General features: G+C 52.5%; 1 protein-coding gene and 1 long non-coding RNA gene across 2 annotated transcripts; one reads left to right on the plus strand and one right to left on the minus strand.

The window, feature by feature from the left end:
- The first annotated feature begins 2,600 nt into the window (after window positions 1-2,600).
- MON1A (MON1 vesicular trafficking associated A) lies at window positions 2,601-15,032 on the plus strand. Its single transcript, XM_045807163.2, has 6 exons — window positions 2,601-2,864; window positions 10,543-10,682; window positions 11,976-12,461; window positions 13,045-13,810; window positions 14,497-14,644; window positions 14,749-15,032. The coding sequence occupies exons 2-6, from the start codon at window positions 10,556-10,558 to the stop codon at window positions 14,887-14,889; spliced, it is 1,668 nt and encodes a 555-aa protein (XP_045663119.1). The 5' UTR covers window positions 2,601-2,864; window positions 10,543-10,555; the 3' UTR covers window positions 14,890-15,032.
- Window positions 15,033-15,178: 146 nt separating this feature from the next.
- On the minus strand, window positions 15,179-18,899 carry LOC123798678 (uncharacterized). The gene is made up of 3 exons (XR_006781388.2): window positions 18,765-18,899; window positions 17,137-17,580; window positions 15,179-16,484 (listed from the first exon to the last, which is right to left on the minus strand). It is a non-coding gene; the product is annotated as an uncharacterized LOC123798678 (long non-coding RNA).
- Window positions 18,900-18,906: the final 7 nt, after the last annotated feature.

An 18,906-nucleotide genomic window follows, 5' to 3' on the forward strand; every position in this document is an offset into this window, starting at 1 on the left:
CACCATGTACAGTCTACAAGTATTTGTGTGGGGGAGTTTAATAAATGTTGACTTTTTATAATAGATTTGTGTATATTTTATGGTAGTAAATAAGATGGACTAGTATGTACATATATTTTATGCATTCATCACATACCTTTTTCTTACTTTTTTTTTTATATTTCTAGGCTATGTGGTTCATCTGCAAGTTTTTTCAAATTGTCGCAAATCCAGGGCTCGTGGGTGGCTCAGACAGTTGAGTGTCTGCTTTCAGCTCAGGTCATGATCAGAGGAGCCCAGCCTGGAGCCCTGTGTCAGGCTCCATCCTCAGCAGGGAGTCTGCTTCTCCCTCTCCTGCTGCCCCTCCCCCCATGTGTGCTCATTATCTCTCTCTAATAAATCAATAAAATCTTTGTTTTTTAAGATTTCATTTATTTATTTGACAGAGAGGGAGAGGGAGAGAGCACGAGCCAGGGGGAGAGCCAGAGGGAGAGGGAGAAGCAGACTTTCCGCTGAACAGGGAGCCTGACACAGGGCTGGATCCGGGAACCCCGTGATAATGACCTGAACCAAAGGCAGATGGCTAACCGACTGAGTCACCCAGACACCCCTAAATAAATAAAATCTTTTGAAGAATGTATTACAAACTGTCACAAATCCCCCAACATTTTCCAATATACTTATTGAAAAAAGTCTGCATATAAGTGGATCTGCATATAACAAAACACTTGTTGTTCGAGGGTCAGCTATCCTTCCAAATGACAGTGGTGCTGTCTAGTGGGGCTGCTATGCTTGAAAGCAAGAGCGAGACTTTAGAAGAAACCCCGAGGTCAACAGGAAGACTGTTGAGGAGACTGGTTAGGTATGTTAGGAAACTTTAAATGTCTTCTATTGATATCAATTCTATAGGGTGCAACTTCTGGTTAATGGAATATAGCCAGGATATTTCTGTACCAATCAGAAAATATGAGATCTTCTTGGCTTAAACTATTTTTTTTTTAAGGATTCTATTTTTAAGTAATCTCTTCACCCAACATGGGGCTCAAACTCACAACCCCAAGATCAAGAGCCCCATGCTCAGGGCACTTGGGTGGCTCAGTCGGTTAAGCGTCTGTCTTTGGCTCAGGTCATGATCCCAGGGTCCTCGGATCAAGCCCAGCATTGGGCTCCCTTACTTGATTGAGAGAGAGCACACGAGCAGGGGGGAGGGGCAGAGGGAGTGGGAGAAGCAGACTCCCAACTAAGCAGGGAGCCTGATGCGGAAATCTATCCCAAGACCCCGGGATCATGACCTGAGCCGAAGGCAGATGCTTAACTGACTGAGCCACCTAGGCACCCTCAAATAAATAGATCTTTTAAAAAATTATGTGCAGGGGTCTCAGCCCTGTGCAAAGTCATCTCCAGTAAAAGGCCATAGCTGTGTCATCATTTCAGTCACAGACCAGTATTGTGGAGGTAGGCTCCAAGAGGCAGCCATCTGAGACCATGAGAGAAGGTCAGGGGCAGAGCTTTCCCAATTCCAGTGTAGGCCTGAGATGGAGACAGGACACTGCATTGAGGTGCTTGAAGCAGCAGGAAGAATTAAAGGAGTGATTTCAGACTTTTTCCTTTATCCTAAAACCTTCGGGGGAATTAACCAGAAGGCTATAAAGTGATTTCAGTACTTCAGAGAAAACATGAGCGGTATTTTTGTTAATCTCTAATTTTATTTCTTTAAACTGTACTTTAAAAATAAGATTGTTGGGGCGCCTGGGTGGCTCAGTTCTTAAGCGTCTGCCTTCGGCTCAGGGCGTGATCCTGGAGTTCTGGGATCGAGCCCCACGTCAGGCTCCTCCGCTGGGAGCCTGCTTCTTTCTCTCCCACTCCCCCTGCTTGTGTTCCCTCTCTCACTGGCTGTCTCTCTCTGTTAAATAAATAAATAAAATCTTTAAAAAAAATAATAAATTAAAAAAAAAAAAGATTGGGAAGTTTTGTTTTCCTGTTGTTTGTATTGCTTTGTGTCTAGGAAATTACAAATGCCCATAACAATCATTCCTTGCCCTGGCACATCACCTGGGAAGCTTCTAGATACTGATGTCTGAGTCCCATCCCAATTCAATTGAATCAAAATCTCTAGGTGTTACTGATTTTTAAAATTTCCTCAGGTCGTTCTATGTGCAGTCAAAGCTGAGAACTGTTTTAGAGTCCCATACTGATATATTAAAACGTGGCTAAAAGGATGTCTTCAGCAACAATTGATGCGCCTACATCCTTTACACCAGTGTAGCTCGACCCACTAAATGACATTTATCCAGCCCCTAACCTTGTACTGCCCTTCCACAGTCAATAGAGGAAACAACCCCAACGTCTCTTCCTCCCGCTTGAAATAAACCTCTAGCTGACCGGGGCGGAGGGGCCTGGGAGTCTGGGCCTGCTGCCCACCCTGTCCTTTCGGTTCCGGGGAGGCGCTTGGGCTAGGCCCCGACGCAAAAGAAGGCGCTGCCGGTTGAGGCAAATCTTGACCCGGGTCAGGCCCCGCCCCCGCCCCCGATTTTGCCAGGATTGCGCGCCCCGCCCCGCCCCAGAGTGCCGCAGGCGGCCGCGAGCTGTGGACTACATTTCCCACAATGCACCCCGGGGCGGGCAGGGCTGGGCCGAGCGGCTGGAGCCGGGCCTCCGCCACGAGAGGCCGGCGAGGGCTGTCTTCCTGGGCCGGCTGCCTGGCGAGGGGCGGTGGGAGGGGGCGGTGGCCCGCACAGGGGACATGTCTGCGTCCGCAGGGGGCCGTGGCCCCGCGAACCTGCGCCCTCAGTCCAGGTCTGGCCGGGCACCCATGCTCTCCCGGGGGTCCGGCAGAGTGCAGTGACCGGCAATCTCTGTGCGTCCAGGGCCCCCAAGAGAAACAGGTGAGTACGACTGCCAGCCCACGTGGCCTGGGGTACCGAGAGACTGGAGAGCTGTCATCCTTGGAGCGAGGGGCTTGAAGACAGGGCGCCCCTGCTGCCTACGCTGCCATTTGCGGTAGGAGGTCTTAGTCTCTTTGGGGTGCCTTAGCCGGTTGGCCCCCAAGTGGAGAATACAAAAGGCGAAGACTGGAATCCTTCCTTTGGCTGGGAGGGTAAAGTCCTGTAGGGGCCAGCAGCCAGGTAGGATCCGCCCCCCAAGGCACCCACACCCCCCACCCCAACCCCCATAAAGTTCTCTCAAAGATCGGCAGAGGTGACTGTGGGGTGAATGGGGCAGCTCCTGGAAGTGTCCCGAGGCTTTGGACTTTGCTCTCAAGGGTGCCCTGGTTCAGATAACACGTCTGCCCCTTGTACTGGGTGAGCAACCCTTTCTGGGTTCAAGTTTGCTGGGGGAGGGTAAGCAGCCTTTGTCAGAGAGGGGAGTGGCCACCAGCAGTGACAAGTACCAGGCCATGCTCTCAGCTCGGGGTAGGTATCCTGCTGAAACAGCTACAGCACAGTCTCCCAGTCTCATGCACCCATACATCCTGGCACCACCCTCCCATCTGGAGCTCACTCCCAAAGGGGTCAAGGAGAACAGAGCACTATCTAAGCAGGGAGAGGGAGCAACAGTGGTAGGGAGCCAGTAGGGAGGGGCTCTTGAAGGTTCTACCTGCTCCAGGATGGGCACAGGAGAAGGGCTGATTGAGCCAGCCTGTTTGATGACATTGCTTGTAGGCACAGCAGAGCACTTCTAGGGAAAGTAGCATGCCTTGGGGGCTTCTAGAGAGGCTGCCTGAGAAGGGGCCCCAAGGGCACATATGGGACTGGTTCCAAGAGACCTCTCTTGCTTAATGACTTCAGGCCCAGCCTCCTAGGAGCTTCAGTCATGCAGGTTATGGCTCCAGTGGGGGTTGGGGTGGGATTTTCTGTGAGTCACTCACCTTCCCTGCCTGGTTTCCAGCGTAAGTGTCCAGAGAACTATTTGCTTCATCAGGACTTCTGGCTGGATCCCCAGATTGGCCTTGGAGATGCTGAGGTCCTACATGATTTCAGGTAGCAGGGGAACTATTGTAAAGGAAGCCACTGCTATCCCCAGCCAGCTGACCCTGTCCTCACTCCATGCATGTGTCATACTGGGTACCACTCAGCCATCCTGGGCTCAGTCGCATGAAGCCCACAAGGTGGGTAGTGGGCCCCCAGGACATTGGGTAAGTTGCTGTACACCTTGTTTGGGTCTTTGAGCCAAAGGTGTAAGGCACAGAGCAGGGGCATGTGGCAGACCAAAGAGTTCAACTTAGGAGAGACTCCTAGAAGCAGCAGAAAACCAATGGTCCATTCCTGCAATGTCAGGCCCAGTGAAGAGCCAGTAAGCCTGGAGGAACTCCCAGTCTTAGGCCCACAGACATCTCTTTGGCTGGACATCACAGGTGGCTCACTTCTGGCCAGAGCCTACCTGGCTTCATGAGGTCAGAATCATGTTTTCCCAGGCCAGTTCACTCAGGGCCTGACTCAGCGTGAGCCAGCTCTCGAAGGACTGATTTATGGGGCAGAAACCACTGGATCTATGTGTAAGTGTAGCTACATATGGTCTGAATGCTAAGTAAAAATAATCATGGTGTGCTAATGGCAGCAGTTGAGTGTACAAGGGCCTCCTCTGTGCCAGGGTAACCAAATTACATGGATTATCTCATGTAATCCTCCCACAACCCAGTGAATCAGTACTATCATTATCCCCATTTTATAGATGAGGAAACTAAAGACTTACAAAACCAAACCAGGTTCATCCAGGGCCGTTGTTCCTGAGCACTTGACTACCACCAAACACAAGTCTTCTCCACAGGCAGGGGTCTCCAGAGGTTGCATTATAACTGGGTGTTCTTTGAGGATCTTTCACCTTTTCCCTCCCCAAGTTTTGATCTGACAAATGTTGATTAAACTCCTCCTGTGCGTGGAGCTGATAAATTGAAATTTGTGGCAGGTCACCGGGTGACCTTCAATGTAGAAAAATGAAGCAGGGCAAAAGGGGTGAGAATCGGGGATATTGCAGGAAGGCTTCTCTGATAGGTGACACTTGAGCAACAACCTGAAGGAAGTGAGAGAGTGGGTTCATGTCAATATCTAGCCCAAGCAGTGGAATAGGTAAGGTGGGGGGGGGGCAGAGGGAAAGGCAGAGAGACGTGGTCCAGGCAGAAAGCTCAGCAAGGGCAAAGTTCTGAAGTGAAGAAGTGCTCAGGATTTACATTTACATTATCCTAAAGGAAATCCATGAGATCAGTGTGGCTGGGCTGAAGTAAAGCGAGTGGGGGCAGGGACAGGAGATGAGGTTGAAGAAGTAATGGTGGGGGAGTAGATAGAGTGGGGCCTTGTGCACCGCTGTGAGGAAATTGGCTTTCTCATTGAATGAGTGGCAACCATTACAGAGTTGTGAGTAGGGGAATTACACAACCTGACTTCTTTTTCAAGAGGATCGCTTTGAGTGCTGTGCGAGGGACAGACTGTGCAGGGACAAAGGCAGAAGTGGGGAGACCGGTTAAAAAACAGGGGCGACACTCCTACAGAGAGAATGGTAGTCTGGACCACTGTGGTAGTGGTGGCGGTGTTGAGCAGTGATCAGATTCTGGATATAGGTATTTCCCATTTGACATCAGTGTTGGATGAAAGTTGGGCATTATGTCTGGAATCACTAACTTAGAGTCTGTTTCCCATTATTTTAACTGGGGAAAAGTACAATGCTTCCCTCATCAACTCCAAATCTCTAATTTTCTAAAATGGTACTAAATCACAGGAAAAATACATACCTAATATATGCCTAGTAAGTTATAGTGTTAGGGTATAAAATACTTAAAGCATTTCCTCCTGATCACGAAACAGTGTTTGCTGCTTTGATGTAGTATCATGGCCTCTTTCAGTACCTGCAACAGCCACGATGCAAGAAAGCCCCTTTTCTTGCCACTCAGTGATCTCCTGTCTGATTTGGAATATAATTTGAGGCTTTAAATGCACATTACTTTGTTTAAAATATAGATCAAGTTCTGATGATGTCAATATGCATTTTTTTCTGTGTAAACATAAGCTGAATCAATACAAGTTTGTTGTATTAGTTATCTATTGCTGTGTAACAAATTACCCCCAAACTTAGCAGCTTAAGACAACAATAAATATTTATTATCTCATGCAATTCCTATGGGGATTTGGGAGGAATTTGGGAGAGGCTTAGCTGGATGGTTCGGGCTCAGGTTCTCTCATGATGTTGCGATCATCGGAAGGCCTGACTGGGGCTAGATGATTTGCTTCCAGGATTGCTCACTCACACGACTGGCACATTTGATACTGGCTGTTTGCAGGTCTCAGTTTCTTGCCCTGAAAGGGCATGAGTAGGGCTGCTCAAGTGTCCTCATAACATGCTAATGGCTCCACTTGAAGAGAGTGATCCAAGAGAGAAAGGCTGCAGCCACAATATCTTTTATGACCTAGCCTCAGAAATCACACATTGTCATTTTCACATTATCCTTTTGGTTACATAGATCAGCCCTGCTCAGTGTGGGAGGGGGGTACACAAAGGCATGAATAGCAGGAGTTGAGGATCACTGGGGACCATCTTGAAGGCTGGCTACCACAGTTGGTATTAAAAACTAAAAGGAATTCTATGAGGAAAATATTAACAAGAAAGACATTTTGCTGGGTGCACCTGTATTCTAAAGTACAGGTGACAGGATTTGCTAATGGTTTGGTATATGAGGTGTGAGGAAAAGAGATGACTCCAAGATCTTTTGCTGAATAACTGAAAGGATGACGTCTTTCATTGAGATGGCGAAAACTCTGGGAGGAATAAGTTTTTAAGAGGATGATTAGGAACTCCGTTTTGGACACAGAACTTTGAGCTCCTGTAAGACATCTAAGGGCAGACATCAAGTAGACAGTTAAATGTGTGTGCCTCTAGAATTCAGAAGAAAGATTGGCGCTGGAAATAAAAATTAGAATCATTAATGTATCAGTGGAATTTAAAACCGTGGAACTGAATAAGATCACCCAGTGGATTGAATGAAGACAAGGAAGAGATATAAGGACTGAAATCTGGGTCTCTTAGCTATAAGAAGAACTGCAAAAAAGGACTTAGAGGAAATGGTCCATGAGGTAGGAGGAGACCCAAGGAAGGAGAGTGGTATACCAGAAGCCAAGAAGAAAAAAAAATGTTTCAAAAGAGAGGAAAGGATCAATTGTATCCATTGCTGCTGCTGAGTGAAGTGAGATGATCCTGAGGTCAACTGGCAGCCTTAATGGGAGCAGTGTTACTAGAGTAATGGAGGCACAAGTCTAGTTGGAATGGCTTCAAGAGTGAGTGGGAGAAGTGGAGAGGCTGTGGCAGATGTACTTCTTGATTATCCACGACTCCCCACATTTCCCAGTCCCTCTGGCTACCTGACCAGTTCTGGCCAATCTGGGCTTTGAAGTATTTAAGAGCCGATACATGACCTTCCAGCCCTGTCTTCCACTGCCCAGTGAGGTGGGAAAGGCACGCATTCCAATGGCAGAGCTATGAGATACAATTAACTTGGATTCCTGAATCACTGCTTGGAAGGGAGCTGAATTACTACCAGAGCCATGGTAGACTTTTGTGAGCAACAAATAAGCCTTTATGTGTAAAGCCTCTGCCATTTTGGCATTCATATCACAAAGCATAACCTAGCCCACCTGACTAATTAAACTCCAAGGAGTATTTACTATTTTGAGGTTTGTTTTATAAAGGGCAGCAAAAAAGTGGGGTGGAACCTAGAGGGAGGTTTGTTTTAATGTTTTTATTGAAATAAGACAGACCTAAGGTTCACAAATCATAAGTACAGCTCAGTGAATTATAATGGAGTGAATACACCCCAGGGAAGGTTTTGAAAATGGACGAAGCATCAGCATATTGGTGATGGATAGGAGAGAAGGGGAAACCAATGATCTGGGAGAGGGACTGGAGTGGGGGAGTTTGCCCCCAGTGGAGCATGAACAGCTCATCTTCAGTGAGAAAAAGGAAGGCAGCGTCTGGCAGGTGAGGCGAGGTGGTGGTGGGACTCTTGGACCTTCTCTGTGGCTGACTTCTGTTTCCTCAGCCGCATCACAGTTCGTGCTGAGCGAACATGGGAGAAGCAGGTGAGGGAAGTTTGAGAAGAGAGAAGGTGTGAACTTACTGACTAGCGGAGTGGGAAAGTGAGGTGACATAGAAATGTGGTAATTCTTTCTAAGATTTTATTTATTTATTTCTCAGAGAGAGAGAGAGCCCTCGAGAGAGCACAGCAGGGGGAGCGGCAGGCAGAGGGAGAAGCAGGCTCCCTGCTAAGCTAGGAGCCCGATGTGGGGCTCGATCCCAGGACCCGGGGATGATGACCTGAGCCGAAGGCAGATGCTTAACCAACTGAGCCACTCAGGCATCCCAGAAATGTGGTGATTTAAAGCAGTGGTTCTGGACCTTCTCCCCTGAAGGAAGCACATAGCAATCCAGGTTTCCATCCAGGGAGCCAGGTCCAGAAGCCCTGTCAGTAGCAGCTTGCCCTCTGCCTGGACACGGACAGACTCACCTCTCTGGGGTCACTCTCTTCACGTAGCTGTGTAGGCCCCAATCTGGCTTTTAGGTTAGCTTGTGAAAGAATGGTCTTTGAGGTTCTCATGTGGCCTGTGTCTCCTTGCGGAAGACCTAGGCCTGCCCTCGTTACTGTAGCTGCACTGCCCTGGCCTCTGTGGTATTACAGTGGTTGTTTTGGCCTCTTTGGGATTTCTCCCATTGGTCTCCATCTCTGTCTCTGAGGAGAACTTTCTGAACAGGTTGCTGTTGAGGGCAAGTAGCCTCTTAGTTACTCTGGCCCCTTGTAAGACAAGGTGGCCCAAGGTAGTCCTCTAGGCTCTGACTCATGCTGGGAACCATCACTCTTGATTGTCCTGCTGGACGGGATTAGTGGCCTAGAAAATCCCCAAAGGTGGCTCTTCTCCCAAATGATGTTTCTTTGGTCCAACTCTGTGTGGGGTGATGCCCTGGGCCCGTGGTACCCAGCCTTCACTTGTTCCGCGATGCTCCGGGCTCAGTGCAGGGGTGGCCACTGGGCTGCTCTGTCTGTTTTGCACACTGAACTTCTGCAAAAGACTCATTTGAAGAAAGGATTCCATAGCTTCCAACAAAGATGCCCCCAAAAAAGAAAAAAAAAAAAGGAGGTTGAAAGTCAGTCCTTTGGGTCCATACAGGAGTTCCCTGATAGGAACTCTGGTGGGATGGGGGTGGGTGGGGGGTCTGAGAGAGTGTTCACGGATACAACCTGGAACCACACAAATGCGAGTGATGGGGACGCTTGGTCTTTGAGATCACTCTCTTTGTGAACGTTTTTGACTACCTACTTCACGCCAGGCTCAGGGAGGAGTCATTTGCCCAAGGTTGCAGAGCTAGTGGGAAACAGGGCCTCAGTTACTCCCTAAGACTCTGCCCTAGGAAGGCAGGGGCAGGATCACTAACACCAGTCCTTTCCAGGCCCCTGGCCTGCCTGCATGACCTCTTCATGAGTCTCTGACTGGTCTTTGCTGCCCTTCTAGCCTATCCAGCCAGATTTCTCTTCACAAAAGGGTCAGTGCCTCAGATGGAACCCCTCCCCTGGGAATGTATATTGCCTGCCAAGTGAAGGCCCTTCAGCTTGCCATTCAGGGGCTTGAGGGGTGACTCCAAGTGAGCCATCCAACTTCGCTATCCCTGCCATCCACTCCTAGCCACCTCCACCAGGCCCAGAGGCTAGGAGAACTGGGAGATCAAGCTGAGTCAGTCTTGGCCATCAGATGGGCGCTGAGAACCGTCATGTCTCTAGCTGGTTGTAATTTGTAAGGCAAGCCCCAGTGCCAAATTCAGAAAGTACAATAGTGTATTCAGAAAAAAGCCAGCCTGAAGACAAGCCTGTTTGCTCTTTCTTTGCAAATGCCTAAATATCTAGAAAGCGCTATTGGTCAACTTAGTTTTGAATGGGGAAATATTCATGGTAGGATGTGCAGTGGAAGATAGCAGGATACAGAATTGTTTCAATTCCCAGCTCCAGTGCTTCCTTCCTGTTGTGACATTGGGCAAGACATCCAAACTCTCCCAGCCTCAGTCCCTTGATCTATGAAGCTAGTCTGAGACAGGAGCACCTGCCCCAGGGCGGAGTGATTAGGCTTGGATAACTGTCCACTGAACTGCTTAGCACGCTGCCTTGACACTCAGTAAGTGCTAGCTGCTATTATCAGTTTGTAAAAATAAATAAATAAATAAAAATAAATAATTTACCTTCTTTGTACATTAAAAAAAAAAAAAAACTGGGAGGAAATACACCAAAATGTGAACAGTGAAAGGTCCTGAAAGGTGGGAGAATGGTGACATTTCTTTCTTTAGACCTTGTTGTATTTTCCAAGTTTTCTACAATGAGTGGGTACAATGAATTCTTTCTTCCTTTTCTATTTAGAAAATGAAAACATACTTCATTTCTTAGAGGGGACTACTCAGAACCCCCTTCCCCAGGGGTTTGAGCTAGTTGGGTCCTGGTGAGGGATGCTTTTTTGTACTTGCCACTATTAATTATGCCAGTGACCCCTGCCAACAGCACCTTCCCCCTTACCCTCGATGACGCCTTTGCTTGCCCCACAGGCAAGCCGGAGGGATGGCAGCTGACATGCAGAGGAAGAGAAGCAGCGAATGCCCTGATGGCACCTTGGCTCCTTCCGATGGGCAGAGTATGGAGAGAGCTGAGAGCCCCACACCAGGACTGGCTCAGGGAATGGAGCCAGGTATGGGCAGGGTGTGCAGCTCCAGGAAGCTGACAGCGAGAGCAGCCTCCAGGGCCACTGGGATTCCCAGCCAGTCTTTCGCTCGCACTCATTCATGTATTTGTTCAGTCACTCCTGGGCTATTTCTCAGGTGCTGGGGATACTGCAGGGAACCAGGCTCAGTCCGGCTATGTCCGGCCTTCCTCTCCACTTCTTGTTGGGCTACTCACCCTGTGCTGTCTGGCTGCCGGCATGGGTCCTCCTCCTGTTCCGTGGGTCTACAGTGTACCTTCCTGGCTCCTTCTCCCTCCCTCAGCTCTCAGCTTAAATGTCACCTCCTCACGAGTCAGGCCTGCCTGCTCTGACCATGCTCTATACAGGATACTCATTATTTTTTAATTTTATGTGTTTATGTATGCATTGCACGTCTCTCGTCCCCAAGATTGTGAGCTCTTTGAGCACAGAGTGGTTGTATCCCCAATACCTCGTATAAGTACCGAACTCCTCATAGAGACTCAAAATTTATCTCTTGAATTATTCTGTCAAAAAAAAATCAGTAAAGGAGGACTGACATGGTCCCTGCCTTAGGGGAGCCACAGGTTAATGGGGCCATTACACTGGAGTGGGTTAGGAACTATGGCCTGAGCAGGGTCAGGGAGACTTCTCGCAGGGAGAGAGAGTCACTGAACACAGGAAGTATTCCAGGCGCGGGGCGAGGTGCTGGGCATAGAGCGGTGAACAACCAGGTTCCTGCCTCTCGGAAAGAACCCCATTGCAGTTGGGGAGAAGGATAACAACTGACAAGTGGCACAAAAGAAATCAAGGAGGGAGATGTGATAGAGTGCCCAGGGTCGGAGGTCAGGTGAGGAGGTAACTAACGTCTTCACTGAGAGCTGAAGTGTGACAAGGAGCCAGCCATATGAGGAGGTGGGAATGCCTTCCAGGCAGAGGGAACAGCAGCTGCAGAGGCCCTGAGGCGGGTGGGGGCATGTTGAGGGTGTCCAAAGAGCAGGTGGGTCAAGGTCAGTGTGAGTGGAATGGGTAAGAACTGTGAGATGAGAGTGAGAGAAGCAAGCAGATGCCAGCTGCCCCCGCAGCCATGAGGGGTTTGGGTCTTATTCCCAGCATGATGGGAGGAGACTGGTGGGCTCTCACTAGCAGGGAGGCATAACTCATAGCAGGCAGCAGCAGGAGGGAACAGTGGCTTGGGTCGCCAGGATGGGCAGTAAGGCTAGAGTACCCTATTAGGCACCTTGCTGGTAAGGTGGTCTGCCAGCGGCTACTGCTCTAAGCACCAGTGCTTTTGGCCGGCAGGTGCCGGGCAGGAGGGTGCCATGTTCGTCCATGCCCGTTCCTACGAGGACCTGACGGAATCGGAAGATGGGGCAGCTTCTGGGGACAGCCCTAATGAGGGTGCTGGTGGTCCCCCACCGCTGCCTGCAGACATGCGCCAGATCAGCCAGGACTTCAGTGAGCTGAGCACCCAGCTGACGGGTGTGGCCCGAGACCTGCAGGAGGAGATGCTGCCAGGAAGCTCTGAGGACTGGCCAGAGTCTTCAGGGGCAGCTGGGCGGCCAGCCACAGAACCCCCCAGGGAGGGCGCAGGCGAGGGGGATGAGGAGGAGGCTGCTGAGGCCTGGCGAATGCACCAGAAGCACGTCTTTGTGCTGAGCGAGGCGGGGAAGCCTGTGTACTCCCGCTATGGGTCAGAGGAGGCACTTTCCAGCACCATGGGTGTCATGGTGGCCCTGGTGTCCTTCCTGGAGGCAGACAAGAATGCCATTCGTTCTATCCACGCAGGTGAGCCACCTGGAAAGGGGGGCAGGGAGGGCTCCCCTGGCCAGGGTTAATTCATAGCAGGTTTTGGACCCCCAGGGACTAGAGGGCTGGGATGTGCTATGTGACCAAGGGCAGTCCCTCCGCCTCACTGGGCTTCAATATTGTCATCTGAACATGGATAGCAACACTGACTGCCTTAGAGGGCTATTGTGAGGGCCAAAGGTGGCTCTGACGTGGGCTTTGCCCCTGGAGAGAACCGGAAGTCTGGGGAGGTGACCAAAAAGCCCCAGGTCCTGAGCCCCACCCAGCTCTTGCCGTTTAACACAAGCGTGTTTTTCTGAAGCGCTCACTGCATTTTGGCTGCTGCCAGTCTGTGAACCAAGTGGCAGGGACAGGCCTGGAGTCCTCAGGGAAAGGGGACCTCGGGCTGCCGTTTCTATCTTCATCATCCTTAAGTCCCTACTGTGTGCAGAGCTCTGAGGGAGGGTGGAGAGGCTGTAGAAGGCGACAAGCGGCGTAGGAAGCCAGGGCTCCGAGGGAGCTGGGCCAGGCCAATCCCGGAAGGCTTCCCGGAGAAGCTGACACCCCCTCCCTCCACCTTCAGATGGCTACAAGGTAGTATTCGTGCGCCGGAGCCCACTGGTGCTGGTGGCAGTGGCGCGCACGCGGCAGTCGGCGCAGGAACTGGCGCAGGAGCTGCTCTACATCTACTACCAGATCCTGAGCCTTCTCACGGGCGCGCAGCTGAGCCACATCTTCCAGCAGAAGCAGAACTACGACCTGCGGCGCCTGCTCTCAGGCTCGGAGCGCATCACCGACAACCTGCTGCAGCTCATGGCGCGAGACCCCAGCTTCCTCATGGGGGCGGCGCGCTGCCTGCCCCTGGCGGCGGCCGTGCGCGACGCGGTGAGTGCCAGCCTGCAGCAGGCGCGAGCGCGCAGCCTCGTCTTCTCCATCCTGCTGGCGCGCAACCAGCTCGTGGCGCTAGTGCGCCGCAAGGACCAATTCCTGCACCCCATCGACCTGCACCTGCTCTTCAACCTCATAAGTTCCTCCTCGTCCTTCCGCGAGGGCGAGGCCTGGACGCCCGTGTGCCTGCCCAAGTTTAACGCGGCCGGCTTCTTCCACGCACACATCTCTTACCTGGAGCCTGACACCGATCTCTGCCTGCTGCTCGTCTCCACCGACCGCGAGGACTTCTTTGCAGTCTCGGACTGCCGCCGCCGCTTTCAGGAGCGCCTGCGGAAGCGCGGCGCCCACCTGGCGCTGCGGGAAGCCCTGCGCACGCCCTACTACAGTGTTGCTCAAGTGGGCATCCCCGACCTGCGCCACTTCCTCTATAAGTCAAAGAGCTCGGGACTCTTCACCAGGTGAGGGAGGGCCTCAGGGACACTGCTTGAGGGAGATAGGGGTGGGTGCGGGGGGGGGGGGGATTGGTCCTGAGCCCTGATGCAGTCCTGAAGCTGAAAGCCCCTCTGGGAATGGACTGCCATGTTGGGTCTGCTTCACATCAGGGACCCAGTCTCCTCATCCCTCTGCTCCCTATGGGCATACACCTCTCCACTTTGTTACCCAGAAAGCCTTGAAATGCCCAGTACACCCAGGGAAGGAAGCTGGAACTGAGGTCTCCTGGATCTCCTGCCCTGGAGCAAGTCTGCCTTAGGATCCACAGAACTCCTCCTCCAACCGAGGGGCCGGAGCCAGATGTGGCAGCTTCTGTCCTCCCATTACCCCTTTTTGGGTTCCCAGCTCACTTTTCCTCCACTTCAGACCTGTCTCTCTGTCTTGGACACCTAAACTCAGATTGGCCTCTCCAAGGGAAGGTCACCGAAGATGCCATGAACTTGGGGGAGGGGGAAGAACAGGGCTCCCGTCTGGGTGGGCCCAGCCCTGTCCTGGAGAGTCTTCTGTGGCAGGTAGACAGTGCCCTGTCCTGGGAGAACATTTGGAGGGTGGGACACATGGCAGCGTGTCCCTGGCTAGGAATAGTTGTTTCTGGGTCTCCAGAGAAGGCAATGGAAGTCATTTCTTTGCGAACCTACTCCCCCCTCTCCAGCCCTGAGATTGAGGCCCCGTACACCAGTGAAGAGGAGCAGGAGCGGCTGCTGGGCCTCTACCAGTACCTGCACAGCCGAGCCCACAATGCCTCCCGCCCACTCAAGACCATCTACTACACAGGCCCCAATGAGAACCTCCTGGCCTGGGTAAGGTGGCCCTGGGCTGGGCTGGACTGGGCTTCACTGGGATCCTGGGCAGGGGCTCTGGGGGCTGCCTAACCTCGATGACTACCCTGTGCCCCCTCCTCCAGGTGACAGGTGCCTTTGAGCTCTACATGTGCTACAGCCCCCTGGGGACCAAGGCATCGGCCGTCAGTGCCATCCATAAGCTGATGCGCTGGATCCGCAAAGAAGAAGACCGCCTCTTCATCCTCACGCCCCTCACCTACTGATGGAGCGTGTGTGGGCTCAGCCCTCTTCGGCACACTTGGCCATGGGAGCCATGGGAGCCTCCACGCGGGGCTGGCCCCTCTTGCCCAGGCAGCAGGCAGGGACTGGGGGTTGGTGCGTGCATTAAAGTGCTTTGGGGAAGACACTCGTTGGGCCTCGTCACTGGTCCCTTCACTCACCCACTCTCACTCCCATACAGATACTGAATCCTTCTCCCTAGTCCTTGCCCGTGCTCCCCCACGCACAGGGGCACGTGCACATTTGAGCCCCTCTCCTCCCTCGCTTGCACAGCATCAGGCCACAGGCACTCAGAGTCGAAACTTGGGCTGGGGCTCTTTGCATTCAGCTAAAGTCTTGCCACACATAAAGTGTTCTCTAGCACCTCACTGGCCTTGCACCCCACCGCCCCACCCCAACACTCGGAGCCCCTGGTGCCTCTCCTCACACTCCTAGGAGGGGTCCCCAGCAGTGTGCCCCAAAGGACCAGTCATACACCCTGGGATCTGTGGCTCTGCTTAATGGGCTGCTGTTGCTCAGCTGATTTGGGAAAGATACGGATAGTCAACTAGGGAGAGTCTGAACCTTGGTACAGGTGGGTGGGAGCCCTTGGTGAGGTGGTCCAGTGTTCAGCACAGACCTCAGATTCAGAGTTTAGCCTCACCATAGCTCTAGGCCTCTGGGGAAATCGTCCCAGCTTGGAGGGCCATCCACCTCAGCATCTGTATTTCCAGCCAGTACATTCCTTAGAATGGCCCAGGAGACAGCTGGAGGGCCTGTGAGAAGACCCAGCTGACCTCTGTGCAGGGGTGAACCCTGCCCTAGGAAGGGCAGATGCCATGAGGCACACTAGGCCCTCTTCAGCCACCCCATACCCTGGCATGGCCCACCCACAGGGGTCACTGGACATCCCTGAAGGCTCAGCAGTGAAGACCCAGCCCTATTCACTCTATCCCGAGACCCTCTTTGGGCAGAGCCCAAGGCACAGCTCAGAAAACTTCTACCTGGGGGGTCAGGGGGGCTTTCCCAGTTCTGCCACAACCATCTCATTGGCTGCGGGGAACAAAAGAACTAGGAAATGTTTATGGGAGGAAGGTGTCCATTGAATATGGTCTTCAGACAGTAGAGTGAATCACCCTCACGCAGTCTCTGAGAGCTGGGCTAAGCTACTCTGCCACTAAAACCAACCCAGTTGGAAAAAATATTTGTGTGGGTAGCATGGGCCAAGGGTACACTGGAATGGTTCAGTTGCTGTCCCAGGAAATGGCAGCATCGTCCCTGCCCTTGGCCCCATCCTGGATCACATTAGAATGGGTATAGCCGCAAGCCCCCTGCCCTGACCCCAGAGTCCTTGGGGAACAGCCACAGGCTTGGTGGTGCTGCTCACCCTGCACATGTGCCCTGGGGCTCTTTTCTGCCTGTTCCTGCTTCTGTTTCTCCCCTTGATCCTGGCCAGTGCACCAAACTACCGCCTCTGGGGCCAGGGTGATGCCATGATTGCTACTGGCATTCCTCTGATCAGTGGTCCTCTTCTAGGTGCCCCTGTTGCCTGCTGTGATCCTTGAAGGGCTCTCAGCTTCTCTGCAGTTCAGCACCTATTCTGGGTGGGTGTGGAAAGGGGTGGTCACAATTAGATGAGTGTGTGTACCTAGGACAGGAGGCACCTGAAGTGTGGGGTTTATCTGGGGATCAAGGAAGGGATAACAGGCAAACAGGGAAGGTGTTCCTAGTGGAGGAGCCAGCACATGCAAAGCGAAGGACCTGGTAAAGAACCTGGTATTAATGGTGTACAGTGGTGTACAGTGAAGCCAGAGGACTTTTCAAGGTCTAGGGTTCTCGAACTCCAGGTAAAAGTCTGGCAGTGGGGAGCCATTGAATGTTTTAAAGCTGCAGAATGATATGGTCATACTGTGGTTAGTGAGATCCCCTGCTGACACTCAGAGATCTCTCTGGGTTGGAGAAAAAGGCCTGCAGTTCTTTGGAGTAGTGTTCAGAGGGGTGTGAGAGCCCAAAATGGGAAAAGAGGAGGGCACTCTGAGGTCACAGATGCCAGGGCAGTTGGTCAGGTCCTAAGCCAAATATGGGCCAGGCCTTATGAGTTCAGCTTGGGGGAGCACTCATACCTAGCACAGACTTCCCCACATGGTTTGCCTGTCCTCCTCCTGCAAAGTGAGCAGTTGGGGAAGGTGGAAGGGGCTGCTCCTGTGCATGCTTGCTATCAAGGACCAGGCTGCCCAGGAACGGATGCTGACCTGGAACCAGCCAACATCTTGGCCACACGGTGGCAGCAAAGAATCAACTGTTGATTGCTGTACCCCAACCCTCAATACGGGTGGATAGGGTGATCAAGCAGGGCTCTGATCTCCTTCCAATCCACAGAAGTCTCTCCGAACGTCCCGAGGCAGGATGGGGGTCCAAAAAACTGTCTCAGTGCCAGCAGAGAATGTTTCATTTCAGTTTCGCTGTGCATGACTATCTTTAGGCATGTTGACTGTGAAACACAGGAACTGTGCCATGATTTTTTTATGGGTATTTATTCATTTCCGGGCCAATTCTGGTTAGAGAAGGGAGTGCCTTTTACGTTGCCCGAGGCCTGGAATCCTTCCAACACTGGGTGTGGCTGCCCATTCCTGCTGTTTCCTCTCTCCACCAGGTGCTCCTTGAACTCCAGCCTTGAGGGGGGAGGGAGTCCAGCACTAGAAATGGGGAAAAGGAGTCAGGTACCCAGAGTCAACTGTGCTGGGTGGGTATAGCACAGGATCTGTGGGACCCACGAAATGGATCTGGCATTGACAGGATCAGGAGGGCTTCCTGGAGGAGGTGCCATCTAAGTTTCAAGAGGAGGAAAGGAAAAAAGTGCTCCTGGAAGGAGGAACAAGGGGTATGGTCTGGATGGGGGAGTACAGGAGATACAGCTCCAAAGTCAGGCTGAATGAATCCTGCTGGGCAGAAAGCTCCTCTTTCTCCCATCCCTCTTACCTTCCAAACCCCGGGGACCCACAATTCACAGATCCCTGGGACCTCAGCCTAGGGCCACTCTATGAAGCTCCCTTTCCTCCAGGGTCCAGGCCCATCTGGCTGAGGGGGCCGTCAGGCTGATGATGTCCCCCAGAGTCCCTCTCCAGTATTGGGGAGAACCAGTTATCAAGGAACAGCTGCTGAAGTCCAGGTGTAAGAGGCAAGGTTGCCTCTGCTCCTCCCAATCCCATACACCTCACATACCAGAGAGAGAACTCTGGGCAGCCACCTAGTTAGAACTATGTCCTCATTTCAGAGACAGACAGACGGAGGCCCAGCATAGCTTACAGAGCGGGTTAGAGGTCCCCTGTCAAAGTCCATGTTTCCCCCATATCAGGGGGCACTGGAGCTGAGCCAGCAAAGAAGACCAGCCTTGTGTTTTGTTATCCCCATCCTGCAACTTCTGCCGACTGAGGCAGCAGTGGAGGTACCAGAGCTAGGGTAGGGCCTCCGCTTAAGCTGCCTCTCCTCTGACTCTAATGTCCAGCCAGCAGGGTAGGCCCCAACTCATAATCCCTACCGCCTTGGACAGGCAGGGGGCAACACACACCTTGCTCTGACACCACCCTGTCACTGACAACCCGGGGCAGGCGCATGCAACGATGGCCCCCCGCCCACAGAGAGCAGCAGTACCTCTGGAGGGCCGCACGTCTCCCCTCTGGGCTTTCACACATTCTTGGCCTCTCAGGGGCCCCCACCCTGTTCGGGAACCAGCGTCTGAGTGGGTTGCTGTATACTGGTGACAAGGGAAGAAATAAGCCCTGTGGTCCTCAAACCCTCGCTGGTGCTGGGCCCCTGATCCTTCCTCACTTCAGCCTAGTCGGTCTTGGGGGGCGGGAAGGGACGGCTCAGGGCTCCTTACCTCTCTCTGGGCCACTCCACGCACATCCACCCACACGCCACTGAGAAAAACGCGCCCAAGAAGTGTAGGTGACAGGCCTGCGAGGGCTTGGAGAGGCGGAAGGGCGGAGGGGCGGGCTACTCCAGGCCTTCGGCAGGCCCCG

This window comes from Ursus americanus, chromosome 14 (genome assembly GCF_024610735.1).
Source record: "Ursus americanus isolate L20-20 chromosome 14, mUrsAme1.1.p, whole genome shotgun sequence".
NCBI classification, from domain to species: Eukaryota; Metazoa; Chordata; class Mammalia; order Carnivora; family Ursidae; genus Ursus; species Ursus americanus.